General features: G+C 34.4%; 1 protein-coding gene across 1 annotated transcript; it reads right to left on the bottom strand.

Moving 5' to 3' along the window:
* Window positions 1-3836: 3836 nt before the first annotated feature.
* LOC132716870 (uncharacterized) lies at window positions 3837-24230 on the bottom strand. The gene is made up of 3 exons (XM_060700201.1): window positions 23729-24230; window positions 11426-11623; window positions 3837-6909 (listed from the first exon to the last, which is right to left on the bottom strand). The coding sequence occupies exons 1-3, from the start codon at window positions 24132-24134 to the stop codon at window positions 6347-6349; spliced, it is 1167 nt and encodes a 388-aa protein (XP_060556184.1). The 5' UTR covers window positions 24135-24230; the 3' UTR covers window positions 3837-6346.
* Window positions 24231-25404: the final 1174 nt, after the last annotated feature.

Genomic DNA, 25404 nt, shown 5'->3' with positions numbered 1-25404 from the left:
GGCGACTTCTAAACGTCAGTCTGCGTGTGCGGGCCACTCAAGCTACAGTGCAACGACTTTTGAGACAGCTAGATATTGAAAGGGTGATCTTGAGAAGAGGACATCGGTTACGCCGACGCATATATAGAAATGGTGGGCCAAACTGCATTGTTAATATAGACGGGTATGACAAGTTAAAACCGTATGGCTTTTCAATCCATGGAGCTATAGACAGGTTATTGCGCAAATTGCTGTGGCTGAAAGTACTAAGGTCTAACAATAATCCATAGATAGTATCTGGATTGTATTAAGATATGGTAATGGAACAAGGTCTAGTTCCAAATGTGATAAGATGTTATGCTGGTACTGAACATGTAGCTGTGAATGACATACAAAGAGTTTTGCGTGTTGATCATGCTGATGTTAGGGAAGGTGGTCCTTGTTGCATGATAAACCGATCCACTGGAAATCAGCGCATTGAAGCATTTTGGAGCTTTCTTAAAAAGATTTTTTTTCTGTCAAATGGAGAAACCTATTTAAAGATCTGGAACAAATAGGTTTATTCATTACAACAGACACAGATGATATAGAAAACATGCGCATTACTACAGAATGAACTTGATCATGTGAAATCATACAGGAACTCACACAGGATAAGATTACAAAGAGATGTTGAACTTACTACAGGACAAGTACCTGATGTACTATTTTATCAGTCAGAACTGTTTTCTTCTTTGGACTGTTCTCTGCCACTTCCATGTTCACTGAACGAGCTGAGAGAATGGTCCATACAACTAAGTATAAAAGAACCTTGTAGAGGATGCTCTGATTCCTTTCTGACAAGAGTTTCATTGGCGAGCAATATAGCTGAAGAGTCTATCGAATCAGCAAACAATATCAATGATGCCTTACAAATGTACATTGCCAAAAGAGACTTGCTACATGCAACGGACAAAATTGTTAATTCAGAGTGACTAAATTTGTTGTTTAAAGTTTGTGTAAAGAGATGAAGTAATTGCAGATAAATATTACTTAATGTACAGTAATCTTGTTTTTATGGACTTAACTGTAGACATGAGACCGATTAAGGAGCATAAAATATAATTCCAAGTTATTTCTTTGTTTGGTGTTTGATTTCAATTTATGACCGCACTCTTGGTTGCTGTGTCCATGAATTATATCCTAACATACGTTTTCTACGCAAGTAACTGCAAACATCCTCATTTAAGACGAGCAATGCAATATCGTTATATCAACCTTGTTCAAAAAGGCTTATAAATTATTTCTTAGATATTAATTCATTACTCCATTTTGTTTCGGTTGGATTTGCCCTGTATTTCAAACGTGCAAGACCCTAAAATGGTAAAACTGCATCTTTGCAACTTAAAACTCGCGTAGCTACAAAGCATAACACTTCTTCGCATATACCTGACTAAATCCATCTTTCTGTATACTGCAGCACATTTGTAAGGTGCGCGTCAATGTTAGAACTATGGTGTACCATTTGGATCAAAAGTCAGTTTTGAGTGCATGCACAATTCAAAATATACTTAAACGTATAAGTGTGCGTGCACGCATAAATTAACTCTGAGTTAAAGAGTCTGACCAGAACGAAGCAACGATATGCGCTTTTCCTCTTGGTATTGAAGGTTCCCATAAAGTTTTGTTGAATTCCAACCAGTAGTTGCAGAGAACTAGTGCGGAAACGAAACGGACGGACGGACGGACACACGGACAACGCCAAAACAAAATCCCCCTCCCGATTCCATCGGCGGGGGATAATAAAGTTATAACCTTAATATATTGCTTTACCGTCTTTTTTGCTTTTAATCTTATAGAAATGTGTCTAGTGCTACACATTCATTGTGGATTGACCAACAATTCTTTTCTTGTATAAATTTGCCTTTAATGGCACTGCAAAAACGCAAAATTTGCTTTCAGATAAATATAAGTTTCCATGTTACATATCATTATATAAGTTTCCATGTTACAAATCATTATATAAGTTTCCATGTTACATATCATTTTATCAACCTTGTTCAAAAAGGCTTATAAATTATTTCTTAGATATTAATTCATTACTCCATTTTGTTTCGGTTGGATTTGCCCTGTTCGTCTGGCAAATGCAGTATTAACCTTAAACAGATTGACCTGACAATAGGACTACTTAGTATGTCCAATCACCTTTCTAGGTCAAACTTATATCATGTTACATGATAGAATACTTCCTGCAGGTAAGAAATTGTGTCCATTTCTACAAGTAGAAGAAATTGTCAGGTGACTATCTACCGGGACATGTCATTCCTGGATACTTGCTTTTTCCTCAAAATGTATATAAAACTAGAAATGTGTCATCATGCCACGGATGCCCCCGCATGCAGCCAAAATTTCAGATGTTATAATATTTAGTTCCAAATTTGTTTGCACAAATTATTTTTTTCATTTTAAGTTCAAAGCCCTTAAAACTTTTCAATGTTAACACAAACCATTTTCATACAATGTTCAAGGCACTGAAATTATTCAGTCTAAACCTTTTGAAAATAGCATATTTCATATTTGTAGCCAAAATAATGGCTACATACATTTCAGTGCTGAAACTGAAAGTTCAAAATTTTTCCAACATTCAAGAAAGATAAGTTTGTCCAAAATCATTGAACCACGACCAAATTCAAACTTAAACTGCTTATTCCTAAGATTTATCCTTATTATTTTCAAAGTGAAAGGGACATAACTCTGCCAAAAAATCATCGAACCATGGCCAAATTTAAACTTGACCTGCCCATTCCTTTGACATATCCATTATGTCAAATTTGAGTTGTTGGGTAGATAATGAACAAAAACTGTAAATTTCATATTATTTTCAAAGTGAAAGGGGCATTACTCTGCCAAAAATCATTGAACCATGACCAAATTCCAACTTGGCCTGGGCATTCCAAAAACATATCCATATGTCAAATTTGAGTTGAATGTGTTGTACCGTTGGGGAGATAATAAACAAAACTGAAAATTTCATATTATTTTCAAAGTGAAAGGGGCATAACTCTGCCAAAAATCATTGAACCATGACCAACTTTGAACTTGACCTGCGCATTCCTGTGACGTATCCATATGTCAAGTTTGAGTTGAATGTGTTGTACCATTGGGGAGATAATGATCGGAAACTGAAAATTTCATATTATTTTCAAAGTGAAAGGGGCATAACTCTGCCAAAAATCATTGAACCATGACCAAATTCGAACTTGACCTGTATTTTCTCACGACATATCCATATGTCAAGTTTGAGTGGACTGTGTTTTACCATTGGGGAAATAATGAACGGAAACTGAAAATTGCATATTATTTTAAAGTAAAAGGGGCATAACTCTGCAAAAATCATCGAACCATGACCAAATTCGAACTTGACCTGTATTTTCTCATGACATATTCATATGTCAAATTTGAGTTGAATGTGTGCAACCGTTACTAAGATAATGAACGGAAACTGATGATGACGGAATGACAGAATGACGGAAGGACGGAACAGGGTAACACTATATGCCCCGGCCATTACATGGCGGGGGCATAACAAAACAAATTTTATTTATTTATTTATCATTTTAATTAAATTTTCATGAAACATTTCTAAGAAATTACAATTTGAATTTTCTTAACAAAAAATGTCTTCTTATAGCATACTTATTACAAATCGTCCAATTAAGTGCAATGATTTGGTTAGGGAGGTCAAGCACTTGGGGATCGGAAAACATATTCCATATCATTACCCCAATGACAATGTGGCCTCAATTTAAATATAGGTATTCTACTTTGCATGTCCTACCTTGCTATGAATTTCAATATTCTTGGTCAAATAGTATTCAATGTTTGATCAGTTCAGACCCATATGACCTAGAGTATTATTAAAACTATTAATGCATCTGGACCAGTGCAGAATCAGATCAGTCTGCTCATCTGTGCAAGTATCATTGATCTATGAAATTTGGAGGTTCTGTGTTAAGGTTCTGAAGTTACAAAACAGAAATAGATTTCGTTCGTCTGGCAAATGCAGTATTAACCTTAAACAGATTGACCTGACAATAGGACTACTTAGTATGTCCAATCACCTTTCTAGGTCAAATTGGTATCTTTATGTTTTAACACCCTTTTTACCCAAGTAAGGATATAGTAAGGATATTGGTTATTCTAAAGTCTATATACACTAACAAACAAGTTAGCTGAAGTCATAACAAAAGCTCATAATGTCCTTACATTACTAAAATGACCTGTTGCTTCATTATATACAATGTTCACTGATTAATATCAGATCTGAATCATCTGATAATCTTTTAAATATGTTTGTAGAACTTTCTATTATAAAGCCATTTCTGTGGTTTGAGAGGAGAATCAACATGACTACATAACATATAGTAAAATCTTGGTAATTTAAGAAGATGCAACTAAATAATGAACCAACAAGAGTATCCGTAGAAGAAAAGCCCCCTAAATGCAAAAAGCAGAAATCGTATTTCAATATACTGTACGACATAAATGGTTGTAGCATCATTAAACACATGTTTTAGTAAGAGATTTTAACAAAATATTAACTTGTAGTAGTTCATTCCCATCTTAAATTGTTCCATAACACTGTTCTGCATTAACCCTTTGAATAAAATATGTGCATCTCATATTTTTCTCCTAAATGCATTGTTCCTGTATCTAATTTTTGGTTGTGGGGGAAATTAGTATAAATATGCATGTATAAATGTTACTTACAATCATTAACAACCTTTTAACATAATTTTAACATCAATCATTTTTAAACACTAAAAAGTAAATATTGAAATATATATATTTCCAAATTAAATTTTTTGGTTAAAATCCCTTTCAAAAATTTTAGAACATACAGAATATGGTCATGTTTAAGGATTTAAAAGTCGTTTTCTAGAAATGACACAAAAACAGCAATTTGTAATACACAAATATCAGTAACAGAAAAAAAGTATGCTGCATGAATATGGATGTTCAAACATTTTATAGCATGCAAATATAGTTTAACAATTGAGGTCATATAAATTTACACAAGATTATCCTTTTAAAAAGTTAAGGGCAGATAACTGAAGCAATATGCCAGGTTAGATTAAGGTTCCTGTTTAACTAAACCCTTTAGTGACCTTGACCTTTTTTAATGGGCCTGACTCATACACATACCTGTGCTACACAAAGTTAATGTTAATTTTGGTTAGCTTTAACCAGTAGTTACTTAAGTTGCTAAAAGCCTGTAATCTTAAATAACCTAAGAGCAACACATTTCATGACCTTTACAACAGGGTTTAAAGGGCACTAACGATTATAAGGATAAACCCAAACAATCAAATTTTAAGATAATTATTGTACAAAGAGCAATGCAAACTTCTCTTGGTGAAAATAATAACTGCTTCTATATGCAAAACAATATATGATTCTTTAAGAAACATTTATATCAGCACACTCCTCTTATCAGTGATTTTGCAAAAATACATTAAAATATGACAAGGATAACATAACATCCTTTCATAAATTGTTACAAGAAAATGGTAAAGAAATCTTGAATTAACAAAGTCTAACATATTTTTTGATGTGCACAACAAAGTATGACGTACAGCTGTTCACAACCTTTTTACACATTTAATATACAGGCTGCAAATTGTACCTCTTAAGTTTCATTAAAATACAAGCAATAGCTATAAAATTGTAAAGAAAAAAGGTCGGCATATAACTTATGCCATAGTCACAAAGTTGTAACAGAAAATAAAGATTGGCATATAACTTTAATCTTAAAAAAAAACAACATCTCCTGCAGACTTTAGCACAAAACAAACTGCATAAAGTATCTTCTTACTCATAGGGCATCCCTTTTACACTTTGACATCAGAGCAAAAATTTCTGGGTAGCGTCAAAAGCTTACAAAGATATAAGACCAGAATGGATGTCTTCATTGCTCAACAGATGTACATAAAAAACATCTCAAAAATAGTCTTTAAGACATAATAAAACTCACGACATTTCATTTGTTTGTTTGTTTGTTTCATTTTACGCCTTTTCCCAACAGTATTTCAGTCATATAGGAGGGTAGTTTCCTAACCACCATTCCTGGAGAGTTACACCAGTACTACACTACCAAAGCATCTCCCTGGGATCGAACCCATGCCAGAGAGGTAACTGGATTAGAAGTCATCGACTCTTAAACCCCTCAACGGTGAGATATGACATTTCATGAAACTGTGGATAATAGGAAGCACTGACATTCATTGTGCTAACATTTCCCCTTCAGATATTGAAAACTAAAAATTTATATGTATCACATATATCTAATATGGCAGGGGAGATTTTGGCAAACTTTCTGAATGAAATTTTAAAATCTCTTAAACTTGCCTTTATTCATTCCAGCCTTAAACTCAACAACATTACTGTTAACATGCCTTAGACCACCCATTCTTATATGTTTTTGATAAATTTCATGCTGCTCCTCTCCAAGAAAATTTTGTAAATTGGCTTTGTAACCAAATTCTACATGAGACGCTTGCACACCTTTAAAGAAGTAGCTATGATTAATTGCAATCCACAAAGCAACAACAGATGAAAAGTGAAGTTGTCTCCCTTTCACTGAATCTAGAAATAATGGCATACTTGTTGATTCATACAGTAAATCATCATCTGGATCATACATATATATGATAAAGCTTGATTTTGATATTCCTATCAAGGGAACAACGCCACCCCTCATTGCAAAAGCAAATGTTATACTTTCTGAAATCAGTTGATTCTGTGAATTTTCCAGCTTTCCCCTTTTACGTTCAAATGCAGAATTGCTACTTTCTAAAAAGTCATCTTCATCTCCTTGGTAAGAATTGAAAACTTCTATACATGTAGGACCAAGTAAAATGTCTACACTGCCATGCCAAACCTCCTCATGACCTGAAAAATAGTTCAAGATATAAAACTTAGTCTATGAGCCAGCAAGTGCGAGTATAACAAGAGCCTTGCATAATATTGCTTCTCAGTACATGATAGTATAATAAAAGCAAATTAGGAAAGGAGGCATCAGTATGCAAAACTGATTGGAAAATTATCTGATCTAATAGTAAACAAGTATTTCAAGTTTGAATTGAATATATCTGATAGTTTCTGAGCAAATAAGGAAACAAAAGGGCCTTAACGGCCCTCATTACCTCACCAGAAACAACTGTTTTTCAGTGTTAGAATAAATGTTTCAAATGAACTTGCAACAGGCAAGTCCAGCTAAACTTTCAACTTGCCCCTCTAGTTATACCATTGAATGAATTAATGAATGAATGACATGAATGAACTTAAATCTTTTAAGTTTCAAGTTTGTCTATATCATAGTAATGTGATCAGTTTCCCTGCCTAGTAAGAAAATTATGTTTTTACAACAGATAAACAAAAAGTCCAATTTTTTCAGGATGAATAAGTATAACTTATGTTCCAACCTTTCTCTATTTTAAGTAAATTTGTTCGAAAAAATCTTTAAGTGATCTCAGGAAACAGTTTTTATGAACAGATAGACAGACTGAAGGAGACTCTAAAGTTTATTTTATAAACATCCCTGTTACCAAAATATAATTTTTTTTTAAAGCAAAATTCTTAAAGAGGAATAAAGACACTAGATTTATGAACATTGTCATACATGATGTGAGTGTAACTAAGAACAATTATTTTAAGTTTCAAGATACCATTTATAGTCACAAAGAGAAAAGTAAAAAAATAATAGTTTTCAACTAGAACTGCCACTATCATGGCGTGAATACCCCCGCATACCACTTTGTCAGAATCAACAGTGGCCATTTAGAGCTTAAGGACAACCTCCCTGCCAAATCTGAGGTTACTAAGCCAGTGCATTGCTAAGTTATGTATTCTACATGCTTCAAATGTGAAAATGTCAAAATCAATACATTGCGGACAGGACATTCTTTAGCAATTGAGAAGAAAAGCTTTTTTTTTGTCAAGGTCCCTGTGACCTTGACCTTTGACCCAGTGACCTCAAAATCAATAGGGGTCACCTTATAGTCATTATCAACATCCATGCCAAATATGAAGACTGTGGGTCAAAGGAATCTAAAGTTATTGGGCAGACAAACTTTTTGAAGTCAAAGTCCCTGTGACCTTGACCTTTGACCTGGTGACCTCAAAAACAATAGGGGTCATCTACTAATCATGACTAACCTCCATTCCAAATATGAAGACTGTGGGTCAAAGGAATCTTAAGTTATTGGGCGGACAAGCTTTTTGAAGTCAAGGCCCCTGTGACCTTGACCTTTGACCTGGTGACCTCAAAATCAATAGGGGTCATCTACTAATCATGACTAACCTCCATGCCAAATATGAAGACTGTGGGTCAAAGGAATCTTAAGTTATAGGGCGGACAAGCTTTTTGAAGTCAAGGCCCCTGTGACCTTGACCTTTGACCTGGTGACCTCAAAGTCAATAGGGGTCATCTACTAATCATGACTAACCTCCATGCCAAATATGAAGACTGTGGGTCAAAGGAATCTTAAGTTATTGGGCGGACAAGCTTTTTGAAGTCAAGGCCCCTGTGACCTTGACCTTTGACCTGGTGATCTCAAAGTCAATAGGGGTCATCTACTAATCATGACTAACCTCCATGGAAAATATGAAGACTATGGGTCAAAGGAATCTTAAGTTATTGGGCGGACAAGCTTTTTGAAGTCAAGGCCCCTGTGACCTTGACCTTTGACCTCAAAATCAATAGGGGTCATCTACTAATCATGATTAACCTCCATGCCAAATATAAAGGCTATGGGTCAAAGGAATCTTAAGTTATTGGGCGGACAAGCTTTTTGAAGTCAAGGCCCATGACCTTGACCTTTGACCTCAAAATCAATAGGGGTCATCTACTAATCATGACTAACCTCCATGCCAAATATGAAGACTAAGGGTCAAAGGAATCTTAAGTTATTGGGCGGACAAGAAAAAACCGACGGACGGACGGCCGGACGGACGGACAAGCTGATTCCAGTATACCCCCCTTACAACTTTGTTGTGCGGGGGTATAAATATACTATTAACATGTAAAAATATATATATAATGTAGGTGTCGATAATTAATGTTTATTTTGAATTTAAAGTAAATCCATGAAGAAATAAGAAAGTAAAAGAATGAATAAGAAAAATTCAAAGTTTAAGGAGGAGATAATTCTGGAAATATGGATTCTAGATTTATAAACCTTATCATATTAGTATGTGGGAGTTTGAAGTAAATCCTACAAGGAATGAAGAAGTTCTAAGTTCAAGGGGGAAATAATTCTGGAAATAGTCTTGCAAGAAAATTGAATCTTCTCACAAATGTTGACTGATAATAAGAAACATATATAACAAGATATGTTTGTAAAACATGTATGCCCCCTATCGGCAGCCAATTAGTCATGTGATCAGGTAATTACGACTGACTTTTGACCTAGTGACCAAAACATCAATAAGGGTTAATTACTGGTTATGACTAGTCACTAGGTATTTGTGACCGCAAAGGTTCAACCAATGCAACTTGAGTTGTTGAGTTATTGGTCAGAAACATTCTTTTCATACAAGGTCAATATGACATTGACCTTTGACCCTTAAATCAATAGGGGTTATCTACTGGCCAAGAACAATGCACATGTGAAGTTTGAAGGTAAAGGGCCCATGAGTTGGTTTATTGATCAGAAAGCATTGTTACCCATGGGTTGTCAAGTTATTGATCGGAAACCGTTTTTACCTACAAGGCCAATGTGACCTTGACCTTTAACCCTTTGACCCCAAAATCAATAGGGGTCATCTACTGGTCATGAACAATAATCATACCAAGTTTGAAGTTCCTAGGCCTAAGCGTTCTTTAGTTATCACTTGGAAACTATTTGGTCTACAGACCGACGGACCGACAAAGGGAAGGGGGGCATAATTACGAAGTTTGAAGTAGATACATTAAGAAATAAAGAAGTTATCAAAAAAAAACAAAAAAAAACATTTTTTTCATGAAAATTCTTAGTTCAAGGGAGGTCATTTTGATAATTTTTAGGCTAGAGTTGTAAACCTTGTCACATAATATTATGATGTGGTTGATAACCAGAAACTTATATTTAAAGTTTGAAGTAAATACCATAAGAAATAAAGAACTTATAGTGAAAAAGCATAAATACTAAAATCAGAATTCTTGAAATTAAGTCTATTTGTTGCCATATCAACCAGAATTTTCATCATATGAAGAAAAGAAAAGATGAGCATAATCTCCAGACTGCAATCTACCGATATTTTAAGTTTCATAAAAACATTTTCAGTACTTTTTGCGTTATCCCTGGATTCAGTTTCTGTGTTAAATTTGCCATATTTTCAGTGTATATATTGCCATAATAAGCAACCAGAATTTTCAACATGGGAAGAAAAGAGAAAGACATGCATTATCTCCATACTGCCATTTATCCATACATCATTTTTCATAAAAATATTTTCAGTACTTTTTGTGTTATCACATGATCCAGTTTTGTGGACGGACGGAAGGACTGACAGACAGACGGACAGAGAGTAAACCTAAAGTCCCCTCTGGTTAAACCAGTAGGGGACTAACAAAAGGGCCAAGGTGGCTTTAGATCACTCACCTGACCCATCATTTCATTGTTCACTATATAAATTGAATTATTTTGTCCTAAAACTTTTGAAAGGCTTTCTTAAAATAAGGGTGTAACGATACGCTCACCTCACGATACAATACGTACCGCGGTACAGCCGGTCCATGATACAATATGTATCACCATACATATTGACTAAGAAAATTATCTGTAATCCATTTAAACTCTATATTTTCACACAGGTGTATTATGGAAAATTAATTTAAAGTTGTGATGTAACAACATTATTGTTATTTCCATATTGTTTCTTATCTACCAAGTATTTATCAAATGAGTCATTTGCATTAAATGATGCAGTATGGCTTGAAATCAAGTGAATGGACTGGTCAACATATTTTCTATTAAAGTAAAAGGTTAAAAGCTTTAATATTTTCTGAAACTATGAGAACAAGAATTTGTAACAGAGTTACCACGTCCCCCGCCTCGGGGAAGTTTTATATGAAGAATAAAATTGTGCTATTTCAAAAGATTGAGGTATGGATCTCAGGACTTTCAGTCCAAAATTATGATCAATGCTAGATCTGCATATGCACTTACCCTGAACCTTCGGTTCTGGTGAGCTAATTATCAAAGCTCTAAGCCTTGTACCTTCAGACTTTTTCAGATTTTTTAACTTTTTACTATAATTATATACATAATAAAAATCAGTAACACCAAGGGGCGGGGCCAATTTTGACCCCAGGGCCATAATTTGAACATTTTTTGTAGAATTTCATTAGATGATGTTACACACAAAATATCTAAGCTCTATAGGCCTTGCAAGTTTTACAAAACTTGTAAACAAGAATTGTTACCCATGCTATTGTCATCAATGTTAATTGGCTTTTTACATCCACATGGACATTCCGTAGACAACTCACAATAGCCTGAATCTATTTTCATCTGATCATATACAGCAAGCATTTTCAGCACATGAGTTCCAAATATAGATGCCCATCGTCCTTCCTTGATTGATTCAATTTTCAGTTCATTCTGTAAAATTTTGTTGGTATCTGAAATGCATAAAAAATTACAAACATGAGAACAATATGGAAAAGCAAAAGTCTCCGACAAACTTTATTTGACAAGTGCTTAACTCAGAAAGAGGATCATAATCTCACCAGAGATCTACAGCTAAAATGTTTAGAAATAGGTCATTGACTCAAAATGGGATGAGACCATCTTGTCAATAAAGTACTTTAGTGATTTACTTTTGTAGAGGCCTATTAAATTAAGCAAGAGGCCCATGGGCTTTAAAGCTCACCTGAATATTCTACAGTACAGTGATATTTTATTTTTAATTTTCAAAACAACCTGTGGCTTTCTGAAGGGGTTAATATAGTGCACTAAATCAGACATTAGGGCCATCAGTGATGACATGTGTTGCCTCATGATAGCCATGCCTCGGCAAAAACTCATTCAACCTAAAAACCAGTGTAATATGCACAAGAATTTTAGCTATTGATTAATCCTGTAAATTTTCATTGAAATTGCATTAGTGGTATAACAGGAGTAGTCCAGACAAATTTCAAAATTAAAAGCATGACAGGCAACTAGAAATGTGTCCATAGGACACAAGTGCCCCCACACTCCACTGTTTTGTCAATCTTATGACTCAAGGTCAAATATGTTTTGGGCTACCTACATGTGCCACAAGTTGAAAACTAAATATCCTTTACTAAGTAAAGGGAAAGATCTACAAATACTGAATATATCCACAAGCGAACCCTGAGGTGCATACGTACACATAGCATGCTCATGCTGACCAACATTCTTGTAAACTTTCAGGCCTACACATCAAATACTTTTTGAACTATGCATGAACAAGTTGAAAATTGCAAATTTATACTAAGTCAAGGGCAATAACTCTTAACAAAACTGTAAATACACATGCAAAATCCCAGGTGCATTACTTCACAGTGATGTTGATCATTATTCCTGCAAAGTAAATTGATTCTAACTCAAGCACTCAAGGAGCAAATAACACAACATAATGAAACTGTTTTTACAAAGTTAAGGGCAATAACTCTACAAATACTGGATAAATCCACAAGCTAAATCCAAGGTGCAAGGTGTACCAAGACAATGCTATATTATGCTCAGAAACTTAGATGAACAAGGACGAATCACATGGGCAACTCATGTTAAAAGTATGTTATTTCAATTAGGCCTAAGTTACGCATGGACAGCGAACGGAGTCGGAAATGTTAAAACATTCATGCAAGTATTTAGGACACAAGTCTCAGACTGCTGTAGACAAGAGATACTGTCTGACATTAATTCATCACCAAAAGCGATCAGTTACAGAATTTATAAAACATCTATTTCTGACGAATGTTATTTGTCACTGAGTATGCCATATGCATATAAATGCGCATTAGCAAAGTTTAGATGCAGTGGCCATGACTTGAAAATTGAAACAGGAAGGCACTTAAATATTGACAAAGAATTTAGATTTTGTTCATTTTGTCTTAAATGTAATGTGTATGTTGTGAAAAATGAAGTGCATTTTTTGATTGATTGTCAGCAGTACAACGACCTTAGACACAAACACTTAAACTTTTGTAATTGGAATGTGATTGTAAACAGTAATGAACGCTTTAATTCTATAATGTCAGAAACAGTGAAAGACAATATTAGAAAATTGGCAAAATTTATCTATGAAGCAAATAATTTAAGAAAACTTCAAATAACTGAACAAATTTAAACATGTATATTGTAATGTTGTTAATTTATTTTTATGTGCCATGAATTTCAGTTACTCCATTAAATTTTGTTGAAACTATCTTTTCTCTATGTAACCATACCTTTATGTTTAAATAAGATATCTAAATTAATAGTTATCTCTTCAACACTGATATTAATCATATTGGCAATTGTACATTATATGTTTAATTAATATTACCTTTATTTCAACTTAAATATTCAATATTACCATTGTAGTAATTACTTGTAAATATACTCATATGTCTATTATATATATTTATATCTCACTCTTTGTTAAATTAAACTTGTGATTGTATTTTGGGCTGAAGGCATTATATTACGAATAAACACATTGTCATTGTCACAACTACATATGCTGATCAACATTCCTATTAAGTTTCATGACTCTAGATTAAATACATTTTGAGATATGCACAACACAAATTGAATATTGCAAATTTTCACAAGGGCAATAACTCTGACAATACATATCAATTCACAAGCGAAATCCCAGATACAAAACGTCACGTGCTGAGCAAGTTAGAGAAACATTCCTGTAAAGTTTCATGACCCTATGTGAAATACTTTTTGAGCTTCATGTGACACAAGTTGAAAATTGGAAATTTTTACATAGTCAAGGACAATAACTCTACAAATACTTAATAAATCTAAACGAAAATACCCAGGAGCATAACTACACATGCTGATCAACAATCCTGTTATTAGTTTCAAGACTCTAGGTCAAATAATTTTTGAGCTACCTGCAACAAAAAATGAGAACGGACAGATGGACGGACAAGATTAAATCTAAATGCCCAGCCTAAAGTGGGGGCACAAAAATCAATGAACCGAAAAATGTTGATGAGATGCACAACTTGACATGGTATTGATCATTTCCCTAAAGTTTTGATGAAATTGCAACTTCTGTGTAGCTGGCAACACAAAAAAGCACATTTTTTATTCAAGGGCAATAACTCGGCCACTAATCATTCAAGCGGAAAACCCATGTAATATACGCAAGTACTTGACCTACCAATCAATCTTGTAATGTTTCATTGAAATTGCATAAGTGGTATAAAAGGAGAATTCCCGACAAACTTTAAAAAATAAAAATAATTAAAGGGCCATAACTCTTTCAAAATTCAATGAACCATAAAATGCTAAGGATATGCACAACTACACTTGGTACTGATCATTAGACCTGTAAAGTTTAGATGAAATTGCACCTGGTCCAGTAGTTTTGAGAAGTAGTCCGGACAAGCTTTTGTGTATCTGGCAACAATAAACAAGAGGGCCTAGTCGTTCACCAGAAACAACTGTTTTTCAGTGTTAAAAATTATTTTTCAAATGAACTTGCTGATAGGCAAGTCCAGCTCAACTTTAACCTGCCCTTCTAGTTAAATACTTTTACAACACTGATTGGTTTTTTTCCAAATATGTATATCAACTGAACAAGAGGGCCCCGAAGATCGCTCACCTGAGCCATCAAACACATCCGAGCAATTACCTAGACAAGCATTCTGATCAAGTTTCATGACAGGTGAGTCAAAAATGAGACCACTATTGATATTTTATGTCTAAGCCCGATCGGGCATTTTCACCAGCCTGATAAGCAGTCTTCAAGACGTTTCATGCCCATTTGGGAGTGAAACGTCTTGGTGTAAACCGTCTTGGAGTCAACCATCCCAATAGTGAAACGTCTGTCTACCTATATATAAACAATCAATATAACAACTCGTTTTAAGCTGCAGACTTTAGTATAAAACTAAAAACAGCAAATTTCACATTGAATATCTGTACATTATTAATTTATACTGATTTATGGAATGAAATTTTTTTAAATTTCTAGACTATCAATAAATGGTAAAGGGTCAACTCGGCCCAGGCCCCTATACCACCTTGGCACGGGTCAACTCGGCACAGGTCAACTCGGCCCTCTATTAAAAACATATATTAGGATATAGATTGTTTAGATTGTTAAGTTAATTAATAAAAATTTTAAGGACAAAATTACTATAAAGTTATGATCATTTACAAACAGAAATTTAAAAAGTTGCCAGTGTACTACAGTGACCTGTACGTATTGTTTGAAATTATCTTTGTTAAGACAGGGTGTCTGTTTGACCCTTGAAATGACACTTTGACCCTTCAAATTTCCAAAAGGCCTGATTTGACCCTCAGGATTTTAACTGAAGGGTCAAATTTTGTTAAAATCATGGGGATTTGACCTTGTAATCGGAAAAACTTGGTCAAAATGACCCTCAGGATTTCATTGCAAGTGAACACTCTGTAAGAAGAGATATCAAGACAATATATGCAGGGCTTTTTTTCACAGATTGGGGAAGCAGCCAAGCCTTTAATTTTGGGGAAAAATTACACAGTATAATTGCAAAAGGGGAAGAAAATTTTTTTGGGGAAAACTGCATGATTTTAAAGAATTTTTCTTTGGGGAAGCAGCCCCTGCTATAGAAGGAAAAAAAGCCCGGATATATATTTTAAATATTGATCAATAAATAGAGTTTTTAGATTGAATTTTTGTGACTGTTTGTTCTTTGAATACGACCAATGCTGTTTTAACAATATTTTTTACAAAAAATCTAGAGTAGCAAAACATGCATATAAATCTTAAATTCTTTCTTTCTCTACAAATTCACATACAAATTGGTACTTTCATCAATAAAACTTTTCAATATCCTTGAGTAGAGGTCTGTTACTGTGAAAATGTTAAACCATGAAAGTTATTCATGAAAGCATATAATTATCAAAAGTAAACAAGGGTGCCATAGTCACAAAATACGCCCGTTTACGAAAAAGCTTTAGATGGAGATGGGGGCATTATGGATAAGTGTTATCTAGCAAGCAAGTTTTTATTCTTGGCACTGTGTTGTTAAATGAACCTTAAAACAAATCAGTAGGGAAGATATGCACAGAATGTGTGACCTTGACCTTGGTCGCAGGGACCTGAATTTTATGCACGGCACTCAGCCTCACAATGACGAACATTTGTGCCAAATTATATTGAAATCCCTCTATGCATGTAGAAGTTTTGCTCCAGACAAGTGTTTTTCTATGAGCTCTAACTGTGACCTTCACCTTTGACCTAGAGACTTGGTTTATGTGCAGGGCACTACGTCTCATGGTGGTGAACAATTCTATAAAAGTAACATTAAAATTCCTCCATGCATGTAGAAAATATGCTCCGGACAACATCTGGATATTTAATCATCTCCAGTGACCTTGACCTTGCAAATATTAACCTAAATTAAATGTGTAACACCTGTAGTCATGATAGTTACCATTTGTGCTACAATCCATCAATAAATGATGACTAAATGGTCCCTATAACCATCTTCAAATTTTTATCTGAACTTTGACCTCTATGTGTAACCTTGACTTTGGTCGCAGGGATCTGTGAATTTTGCATGCGACACTCAGCCTCACAATGGTGAACATTTGTGCCAAGTTATATTGAAAACCCCCTATGAATGTAGAAGTTTTGCTCCGGACAAGCGTTTTTCAATGAGCTCTAAGTGTGACCTTGACCTTTGACCTGGATCATGCATGGAGCAATACATACCATGGTGGTGAACATTTCCATAAAGTATTATAAAAATTCTTCCATACATGTAGGAGATATGCTCCAGACAAAATCTGGATATTTCACCATCTTTAGTGACCTTGACCTTGCATATATTGACCTAAAGTACATGTGTCACAGCCGTAGTCATTATAATGACCATTTGTGTTACAATCCCTCAATAAATGATGATTAAATGATTTAATCTTGCAAAAACTTTCTATAAGAGTATTAAGAATTTAAGATATTGTGCCGAAATGCCAGGTACACATACGCTTTTCTCTATCCGAAAATTGATCCCGAACATCGGCGATTTCACGTTCGCCAGAAACCCTAAAATTTCGCAAAAATTCTCGGTTTCCAAGCCAAACATGCGAATGAATTGTTTCTTTATTATTGAATCAACATTAAATCTTTAAATGTCGATCTTTAATTTGCCCCCTTTTGAAGATATTTGCTAAAATAATCGTCGATCGGATGAATCTCTTACACACTGTGTGAATCTGTACACGATTTTCCTATTCATTCCGCTAAACGCTGCCTATATACATTTACGTTTTTTTTTTAACAAATACAAACTTTTTGTCTTAAGAGTGGACTTATTTAACCAGAGAAAAATTTGATTTGGTATAAAAGTGAAAAAAAAGAAGATTTCCATGGGTTGATGCATTATAATGAAATAATTTCATAATAAATATTAACAACAAAACAATAATTATACTATGTAGTTCAGAGTTTCTTTTGAATAACTATTTACTTTGGAAGTCTCTTGAACATTCAAAATATCAGCAATGCTATTGTGAACATTGAATGACTAATCTGTAAACATATTAATTGCGACGCGCTTTTGGACTCCAACTTTTTCAGGGTTGGGAGTCCATGGACTCCATGTTTTAAAGTCCTAGTGAGAACCCTGAAAATCGTCCCTATACACATCTTCATATTTTTATCTTTTTTTAAACGTGCGTATAAAAAGTACATGTAATTGTAATTTAATAACTAAAAAATTCTGATTTAAGATTTTATTCTAGGGAAATACATTTCATTACAATTCTTAATCTTTGAATGAGCTGAACTGATATTTACTTGAAAATTAAAATATAATTAAATTTCTATGAGAAAGTATTTACATTTGATAAGGTAATTACTGTATGATCTTTATGAACAAATACCAAGTCTACAGAACACCATAGTTATCACAGTTAAGAATCTTGACCAATGAATGAAACATGTGTAAATAAATGTTACATTCTTTAGAACATACTCAAGTCCAAGAAAGAGGATTATTTCATGCCCTTTGATTAAATTCTATTTTTAGAATTGAAAGTGAAAGTAGATCAAGCAGGGCTCATCCTGAAGGGCGATTCAGGCGAAAACTTCGCCGTGTATATTCCAATTTCGCTCTCCCGATTGATCAAAGAGAAGTCAACATCGCCGATAAAATCTTAATTCCCAAATAGTAATTACTTAGCGATGTAAAGAGCAGAGATTGTATCCGCCCATATGACGACCGCTAATTAATCATTATCCAATCAGAGCGTCGCTTTATACTACCCTTCTACCTGTAAGCGAAGCGATAGACCGCCTACTCTAAACAGTAAATAATGAGAGCATCGGCCCGAAACGGTACAATTGTTGATAGTTTTGCGAGTTTAATACGGGATTTGGCGATAATTAATACACAATGTTTTCCCCGATTATCTAAACACGTGCAATCTTCCCTAATTGATATACACGATGCACTTCGATGGTGGGTTTTTAACCCGAGTAAAGGCGATGTGCAATGGATTTTTCACGGCTATCACAAAACTGTTAGTCAATTAAAAATAATCAATTTCATTAATGATCAGCGACCGGATTAAAAACTTAATCATAGTTTTGAATGATTTCATGATTTCAGTCTGTTAACATCAATTTTTACTGTAAAATTGTTAATTAACAATGTCGCTCACGTCATGGCTTCAAGGCGAAAATGACGAAACCGAGCAGTAAGAAAGTTACTGATTCTGATAGTTACACCTACGTGAAAATTTAAGAAAGCCAATTCGCAAAAATCTTGCGATTGGTATGTTGTAGACAGTGGGTGTTTGGCATTGTTCTCTTTGTAGAAATGCCTAATTTGACACAGTTTACACACGTGGCTAAACTACATATTGGTCTATATCATGTAAGTATGTAACAACAAACTTTGTCAGGAAAGAAGTGTTCTTATTGTTTCAATAATATATATTTGTTTTAATGTCGTAAAATTGACGCTCAGATTAAGATTTATCAATAGTAAATTTTAAAAAAGCATTATTTATAAAGATATTACCGAATTTAACATTTCATGAAAATAAAGGGAGGTAATTAGACATTAATTTTCTACAATTTCTCAGTCAAATTTTTCAATAAGAAATGAATGTATGTAATTTTAGTGATCAAATATGATGTGCACAAATGTTTGCAGTACATATTTTACATATTCTTTGATGTTTGAAAATTGTTTTATAAGCATAATTATTTGCATATAAAATGTGACATTACAAACTTCAGGACTTTTTAGGGGCCTCCGTGGCCGAGTGGTTAAAGTCGTTGACTTGAGATCACAGGTCCCTCACCACTGTAGGTTCGATCCTCACTCGGGTCGAAATCTTTCATGTGAGGAAGCCATCCAGCTGGCTTACGGAAGGTCGGTGGTTCTACCCAGGTGCCCGCTCGTGCCTGAAATAATGCCCGGAGGGGCACCTGGGGTCTTCCTCCACCAATAAAGCTGGAAAAAATCGACGAAAAATCTCGGCGGGACGCTCTAGGATGACCCGACTTGAGTGTACGGTCGCCCATATGGGCTTTCCGGCGGCGACCTTAAATAAACGCATCAAAAAAAAAAAAATTCAGGACTTTGAAAGATATTTCTGTTACCAGAACAGAAGAGATATTATTAATCAATATCCAAAGTGACTTCATCTTCTATTAAAAGTGAGGAAAGAAAAATATGTAAAATTGGTTTTATCATATTTTTTCTTACACATTATTATCAACAAATGTACATGAATATATATAAACACATATTTAGAGAAAGCTTATAAATAGCTGATCAATAGATACCAAAAAATAATTTTTATATTCATATTTGCAGCTCAAAAACATTTAGATGCCATTGCCAGATCTACTATTAATTAATCTGCTTTTAATTAATACTACTATTAATTAATCTACTATTAATTAATAAACTGGAGAAATATTATAAGTGATGCTAATTGTGTTTAAATTATAATTAAAGGATGTATAGCCATGCATGTTAATGCATACACATTGGGTTGTTTCCCATCTCCCTAATTTTCGCGAGGAAGTCACTTCTCCCTAAAATTTCCCCCCAGGATGAGCCCTGTCAAGGGGAGTAATTGTGTAAGTCATTTATGAACAAAGTAATAACTTTGTTGTCGCCCTTTGATTAAATTCTATTTACAAAATCTGGATATTTCATCATCTTTAGTGACCTTGACCTTGTATATATTGACCTAAATTATATGTATCACAGCTATTGTCTTGATAATGACCATTTGTGTTACAATCCCTCAATAAATGATGACTAAATGGTCCATATACACATCTTCATATTTTTATCTGAACTTTGACCTCTATGTGTGACCTTGACCTTGGCCGCAAGGACCTGAATCTTGCACGCGACACTCCGCCTCACTAGGGTTGGATATCGTTCTTCACGAAACGGTCCGATACCGATACCGGTACTGACGAAACGATACGGGTATTTTATCGATACTGATACTGATACTTTTACATTACCACATCAAACCCTTTGCTGCAAGTATAAGAACTGAAGAGATATAACATGTAGTGCTAGAAAATAAATATGTTACATTACTGGTCTTTCTGAAATTTCATGCTGTAAAGTATACTTTTCTCAAGTTCCATGTTTTGTTGTTTTGTGTTTACTCTTTTTTACAACATTTACACATGTTAATTGTAAAATACTTTTACTTTTTCATCAAAAGAACATGACATAATTTATACACAGAAAAATATCTTATGCAGGACAGCAGTCTGCAGCTGAGAAGTCTACACATTAATGTTTTAATCTTGATATCTCTACATCTGAAAGAATTTAAGATAGTTGGTTATCTATTATTTTCTTACAGCTATTATTATTACTGTGTAGAAATTTTATTCTGATGCTGATATTCTTTTTTAAATCACATTATTGTTGACTGTAATAAATGAAATCACTGGATTGGTTGGCTTACTTTGCAATTTGGAATTACATGAAAGAAATTTCATTAGATGTTTTTACAAAGTCACTTATGTTTCCAGTCTGTTCTACGACAACAGCACAAACATATTTTCCACCAGTAATTAACTTAGAAATTTGGAAAAACATGTATATGCACAGACTGTTTCCAAAATGACTTGTTTACATTTTCATAATAACCTAATATTAGTCCTTGTAGAAGTCATAAAGCAAATACCTATGCTTTACAAATAATAAGAATTTGGTATTTATTAATATTAAATTTACTTTTCAATTTTATACATCTTTTATTTTTCAATAGCATGCACAGTGAAAATCTTGCTACAGAAAAAAGGGTATTGTCCTCACCAAATTGCATAATTCCATTCTGCTCAAATACGCAAAAATACTAGCCAACATTTGCAAAAAAAATCCTACAAAACACTATATGAAATATGTTTCAGTGATCTAAATGTGTAATACACACAAGTTGACCTTTGACAGGTGCATAATAGGCTATTCAAAAGAATATGCCTCCCTTTGATGTTGTTACTCTATCACCATCAAAGAGCCGCCGACATTCACACTTTTTGACTGAAGTTCTGTCAGCATTTTTTGGTTAAAAAAATGTATACATGTTTAATAACAGTTCAGTGTTACACAAACAACAAAAGGAGGCATATTTTGTTGGAATAGTTCGGCCTCATTTATGTTCAAATCGTAATTCACGTGTAGATTTGTACATGTGGTAATGGAAGAAAAGAACCTGGAATCATTAAATATTTATTCATTATGAGTGTTAAGAAACTTAAACTGAAAACAAGATTTAATTATTTTTAAAAGCATTGTTTGAACAAACAATTGTCATATGTTGGATTTAATTGTCATTACGGCAAAAACTGTGTGCGATGTGTTTGGAAGGACTGTGTGCGATGTGCTGATGATTACTCAAGTATTTGATTTGTTTTCTCGTTGTTTCTTTGACATTTAAAACTTACAAACTTTTACCAAAATCAGTTTAAATAATTATATTTTCCTGCCGAGTAAAAAATATTATCTTGAACATAAGCGGCACAAGACTTTTACAAAAATATCGCCGCGTCACAAACTTCAAGTTTGCCACGAAAGCCGTACTCGCCGCATGACAATAGTAGTTCATAGTTTGTTTTACGTGTTTGTAGGCTGTTTTTATTTAAAAATCTTCTTATTTTTTTGACATATTGACTATTAAACTATTTTTTTACAAAATTACAAAAGTATCAAATCCAGTACCGGTATTTTACGAAACGGTATATACCGGTAATTTACGAAGTTACTATTCGGTATAGGACCGATACCGGGAACCGGTGTCCAACCCTACGCCTCACAATGGTGAACATTTGTGCCAAGTAATATTGAAATCCCTCTATACATGTGGAAGTTTTGCTCCGGACAAGCATTTTTCAATGAGCTCTAAGTGTGACCTTGACCTTTGACCTAGAGACCTGGTTCATGTGCTCGACACTGCTCCTCATAGTGGTTAACATTTATATGAAGTTTCATTAAAATCCCTCCATACATGTAGGAGATATGCTCCGGACAAAATTGGACGCCGCCCGCCCGCCCGCCAGGGGCGTTCCCATAATACGTCCCGTTTTTCAAACGGGCGTATAAAAAAGTAATCATTACCAGTAATATATAATTATGGGCCGAGTTGACCCGTGCCGAGTTGGAATAGGGCCAAGCTAACTCGAGTGCCGAGTACGTTTGAGGGCCGAGCTGACCCTGATTCTCCATAAATTTACGGACAGTCCATAAATTTCATGAAATCCTAGACCTGTTTATATGAGGTTTGAGAACTAATTTGTCAACGATAAAATTAGGGTCGGTCTATTTACCCCAAGAGTTTAGACACCCCAAGATACCCCAAGAATACCCTGGGACAGAAAGATACACATTTTCAGTCCCAGGACTACCCCAAGACATCACAAGGAACTTATATATTGGGTAAGTTTTATTATATACAGAGACTGATTATTTACATGTCATCAATACATCAAATATGGTCAATTATGTATGGACTTGCGGTGTAAATAAACTCTTAATTCTTTTGTCGGAAAAATTTGCTAATTTTCAATCAACTGTTGATCAAAGATAAAAAATTATCACCTCGTGTTATATCTGGTAATTACATGTAAAGCGCGTGTATACATTAGTCTGACCTCTATTGCGTGATAATGATAGTAAACGTTATCGCTGATTGGCTAATTAATCGCTTCACTGGTTGATGCACAAAGAACCGCCTACCTATAGACTGACACACGCGGACGTATTTGTGTATTTGTGGTTGTAAACAATCGGTTATGTTTATGGGTCCCCAGGCAAAATTAAGCGTACGCGGAATCCTTGCTCTGAAATATTTGTGTCGAGCTGTAATAAACATGCTAAAAGGGAGGCCGAAATAAGCGTCACCGAGAACCCTGAAATTGCATAGATTCTAGTTACCTCCTGTAAGCAATGTAAAATTAAGACGGTATTAAACATGTCAGTAAAAGTGTTTTTTGAGTGTCTTGGCGTATCTAGGGGTAGTCTTGGGGTAAATAGACCGACCGATAAAATTAACCTTACCTTCAACAGTGTCTAAAAATTGTCCAAGTTTTTCAAAAGCCACCAAATGTTTATCCAATATTTGTTCCTCAACATCTTCATTATCAAGAAAGCTCTTCAATAATGCCACATCAAATAAATCTGGTATCCATACAATTCGTCGACCAGCGGGATTTTTTTCCTGAACATTCCTCATCGTTTTGCAGTATGCTTCAGTAAAATTGCATGATTCATCAGCATTACAAAACAGAATTTTAACAAAACAAAAGCCCGCCCAGTCAGATTCTAATTGCTGTAATGCTTCAAAAATGACATCTTTATGATTCAAAAGTTTCTTGTGCACTCGTTGAAAATGCTGTCGCCTGCTTATAGTTTTTGAAATTTCTATTTTAGCTATTTTGAAAGGAGGGTAAGTTTCTTCCGCCATCGTAAGACCAGCAATTCAGTTGAAATAACAAAATCAGTATCAAAAAAATTGTAAACAAATCTGAATATGGATAATAGCTGAGGCATCCGAATGATGCGGGATTGTACTATTCTCCGGTCTCCGGTCTTTTCCGGTCTATTTTGACCGGAATTTGCGAGAGACCGGCGAATAGTATCATATTTACTGGCCCGGTCAGTGCCGGTTCTCTAAACATTATTAGATCTTTCTAGATGAAAAATGTGTTGATATAAGATTTTTTTTCCGTATATAATGTACAATTATTTCGTTTCAAATAAATTGATTTTATTATGTGTTATGTACAGACTCAATCAAACCGAGTCTGCAACTCTTATGTTATTTTGTTGTGATTAATGCTTCCGAGGGATCACTTAATTTGTTTCCAGAATTTTGTTGTTTTTAATTATATATTTTCATCAAAGATTAAAATGTAAAAGCGTATTAATTACGGGGGAGTCTGTTAATTGGTTAATTTTGAAACGGTTTGTATTTTTTTCATTATTTGATAAATAACTGCAGCATTAATATTATAACGACTATAGATCAAAGAAAAAAGTAATCCGACCTGTAAATAGAAAGTATAGCAAATGATGGCAATATCTAAAAATAGTGAAAAACAGAATCCCTAAAGAAAGCCCAACACGGCAAAATTGTAAAGTGTTGCAGGCTCGGTTTGATTGAGCCTGTTCATGGACGGTACTGGAAAGTGCAAGTTACCGTCCACGCCCCCTAGCACCGGCTTAAGCAGAATTCAACATTTAACACGAAAATGGTGAAATTTTGAATTTAGAAACATCCGCAGATGTGTTCATACGGCGGTTATCATGGAACCTTCAATGTGACACGGTAGTGTCATTCCATGAAAAGCGGCGTATGGCCCCCAAGTAAAAGAATGCTTTTGCCCTAAACGAGAAAACAATGGGCGGAACTAAATAAAATGGAATTTTGAAAAGGGATCTGAGGTTATCACAGATAAGACGTCAAAAGACAAATTTAAAAAAGCAGGCAACATATCCTAAGGGTGATTATACAGTATTCAAGTAGGAATACTGGAACCACCCAAATTGAAAAAGGCCAAATACAAGAAACTATAAATACCATCATATATGTATACACGAACGATCTTCAAGGATCGAAAATATAACATTGATTAAATGTACGGGGAGACTTTTTACAGCCGCCACACGGCACAAATAACACGGATATGACAATGAAATAGTGAAAAACAGAATCCCTAAAGAAAGCCCAACAC

Source organism: Ruditapes philippinarum, unplaced genomic scaffold (genome assembly GCF_026571515.1).
Source record: "Ruditapes philippinarum isolate M1 unplaced genomic scaffold, ASM2657151v2 ctg318_1_1_1_1, whole genome shotgun sequence".
Classification (NCBI taxonomy): domain Eukaryota; kingdom Metazoa; phylum Mollusca; class Bivalvia; order Venerida; family Veneridae; genus Ruditapes; species Ruditapes philippinarum.
Note: the sequence above shows the minus strand (reverse complement) of the source record. Positions and strands in the feature narration are given on the sequence as shown.

Bases quoted from the DNA above. Each gene is read 5' to 3' on its own strand.
- LOC132716870 (XM_060700201.1), bottom strand. From the start codon at position 24,134: ATGGCGGAAGAAACTTACCCTCCTTTCAAAATAGCTAAAATAGAAATT. The intron at 11,624-23,728 runs GTAAGGTTAATT...TATGCATTTCAG, and splicing joins ATTTTTAGACACTGTTGAAG to ATACCAACAAAATTTTACAG. The intron at 6,910-11,425 runs GTAACAATTCTT...ACTATTTTTCAG, and splicing joins CATTGATGACAATAGCATGG to GTCATGAGGAGGTTTGGCAT.